Here is a 2963-nt window from a genome sequence, read left to right as displayed (position 1 = left end):
CAGTATTGGAATTTCAAGAGTTCCTGGTAATCTACCCACAAATACTACAAGTCTAGACCTGACCTTTAACCATATTGAAATTCTACGTAACAATGATTTCCGGAATTTAACCCATCTACGATATCTTGATATTAGTTTTAATCCCATCAATACTCTAGAAGTATGGGCGTTTAATGGACTTGCATCATTATTGGTATTAGAAGTCAATGGCCACGAGTTGAATTATACCAATTACTCCTCCATACCTTCAGATGTTTTTTCACCTCTTCAATCACTGATTACTCTAAGCTTCAGATCAAATGTATCACGATTTCCAAATCGCGATTTTGATTTACGAGATGGCATTTTTGGACCCCTAAAAAGATTAAAACATTTAAACATGGACACAAGCTCGGGAGCAATATTTAAATCCGGATTTGCCAATTTAACAGAACTTCAGGAACTTGTCATTGGCGAGACCTGGAAACATGGCAAACGGATTGATTGTGGATTATCTGTGATAAGAAATAACACATTTGAAATATTTGCCAGCATCCCTGTTCAATTAGTACAATTAAACAGCTGCAGATTCGAAAGTTTTGATGAACATTTTCTTCGCCCTTTTCCCAGTTTGAAGATATTTCTGTTCAATAATGTTAATGTGGGTAGTAGTAACTTGTCACAGGTGATTAATGTTCTTCGGGTGTTTGAATATAAAAATATTACTAAAATCGGCCTTCGAAGTATCCAAACTCTTTTACCATACATTGGTTTTAATCGAAGGATCGATCTCCATGTCCTGTCCAAGATATGTGTTAATGATTTGGACGTTAGTGATAATTCTGTAAATTCTGTGGATTTTGATTTAATGTTTACGTATCCAAAACCCCGTCCACCGCTTTCAAATTGTTTAAAACGGCTTAACATTGCGAAAAATCGTATTTCAGGTACAGTAAGTAAGAATGCGTTTCCTTTCTTTATGTTGAACGTGCCCAACATAGAAAAAGTTGACTTATCAGATCAAAGAATATTCTCCTTTGATAAATACGTCACCAGATCCCGACACAGATCTCATAAGCATGGTAATTTCGATCGCGACATAAACATTTTTGGTTCCCAAAAATTGAGATATTTTAATATGGGCGGATTACCACATGAGCTTGGACCATTGACAGTTAATGTTCATGTTAATGGGACTGAAAATTTAAAGTACTTTAATATATCGTACTGCGGACTGAGCAATTTACAACACAAAATAACTGGACTGGAGAATCTGGAAGTTTTGGATGTAAGTGGCAATGATTTAAGTATTATTAATGAAACGATTATGGATACATTCCCTAATCTGACCCATCTTTACATCAGTAACTCTTTTATAACCAATGATTTTATTATCCGAAACGGTACCCGATTTCTTAGACCTTTGGAAAAATTGGAACTCTTAGACATATCTAATAATGGCCTTGTGATTTTACCAAAAGATATATTTAATTCCCGGGTTACGTTAAAAACCATTAATTTATCGGGTAATAAGCTGGTGGCCATTCCAGATCTGCTTCTCCTGGTAAAGCTCGAATCCATGTATCTTAATCAGAATTCCTTAACTACGATACCCAGGCAAAACAGACATATGTTGGATAAAACAACCGCGGTAAACACCAAACTTCATTTATATATGATGGGAAACACATTTATTTGTACCTGTGATTCGATTTCATTTTTGCTGTGGTTAGGCGAAACGAAAGTGAAACTAGACGGAAGGAATTATTCGTGTTTGGAATCCACAGGACAGATGACCTTTACCAACGCTGTTTATAAAAGATGGCCGTCATTTCATAGGCAGTGCATTTCACCATTATTGCTGAATTATACTATTGGCGGATTAAGCATCGCAATCGTTAGTCTCATCACAGCTTTTGTTTTCGTCAAAAACAAGATGAAGCTAATGTTGATTCTTCTAAGGATGGTTGGGCAACATATTTATCCCAGGAAAAGGGGAGACTTTGTGTACGACGCGTTTATAATCTACACGGATTCTATCTCATGTTGGGTTTGCAATCAACTAAGAACTGAACTGGAAACGAATCGTGGAATCGAACTGAACCTGCGGGATAGAGATCACATACCCGGTGGTTCTATGGCTGATGACCTGCTGGAAGCGATGAGACACAGTTGGAAGATCGTTTTGATTCTAACAGAAGATTTCTTAAGGAGTAACCTGGCTTATTTCACCATGTGCAATTGCTTATCATCGATTACCCTAACGACACCACATCGATTAATCATAATAATCGATCATCAGATGAATATACCCACCAATATCGATTTCTTACTGGAAGCTGTTTCTGAAGATAACATTCTCTATGTTAATCTGCAGAATGGATTAACTGATGAATTTTGGGAAAAATTAGCTAAGAACATCAAATCTAAAGAAAACGTGGCTTGATAGCCGTTATAAATGCTTAATTGTGCGAAAAATAAAATTGATCCCCGAGAGGCCATGGAATTCTAAGAACCTTCAGTTCACAAATATACGCCGAGCCTTGTGAAACGTGTTGCCATAACCATTCATGGTTCAGTTAGCGCGGACAGTGACCTCATCTTACGTTTGCTACATGTGGAATATTAATGAACAAAGGATTTGTGTCCCTCTGAAATGATTGCTATAATAAATATATTAACAGATATGATATGGTGGTTGGACGATTTATTCCGGCCGTCTTCATTATCCCAGTATAGGAGCAGACCAGTAGAACGTCAAACCCCATTTCATTTTGTTTCATTTCGATTTATTCCGGGGGCCTGTTTCACGAAATTGTAACTAAGCGAACTAGGTATCTTACCACACGGTTGTGGGTTTAATCCTCGGTCGAGTTGAGTGTCGAAACCTTATGTCCTCAAAGTAGAGACATTATTTATACACTGTACTCCAGTCTACCTAGCTTTTATCTGGATCCTGTGGGGTAGCGCCAGGTTATAACAGT

At 37.3% G+C, this 2963-nt stretch overlaps 1 protein-coding gene across 1 annotated transcript; it reads left to right on the top strand.

Moving 5' to 3' along the window:
• Positions 1-1238: 1238 nt before the first annotated feature.
• On the top strand, positions 1239-2570 carry LOC126815354 (toll-like receptor 2). The gene has a single exon (XM_050540947.2). The coding sequence runs from the start codon at positions 1307-1309 to the stop codon at positions 2423-2425; it is 1119 nt and encodes a 372-aa protein (XP_050396904.1). The 5' UTR covers positions 1239-1306; the 3' UTR covers positions 2426-2570.
• The last annotated feature ends 393 nt before the right edge of the window (positions 2571-2963 follow it).

This window comes from Patella vulgata, chromosome 1 (genome assembly GCF_932274485.2).
Source record: "Patella vulgata chromosome 1, xgPatVulg1.2, whole genome shotgun sequence".
NCBI classification, from domain to species: Eukaryota; Metazoa; Mollusca; class Gastropoda; family Patellidae; genus Patella; species Patella vulgata.
The sequence above is the reverse complement of the archived record's forward strand: the minus strand, read 5'-3'. Positions and strand labels throughout refer to the sequence as shown.

What these genes read in the sequence shown, in the direction of transcription:
- LOC126815354 (XM_050540947.2), top strand. Translation starts at nt 1,307, where the DNA reads ATGGATACATTCCCTAATCTGACCCATCTTTACATCAGTAACTCTTTT.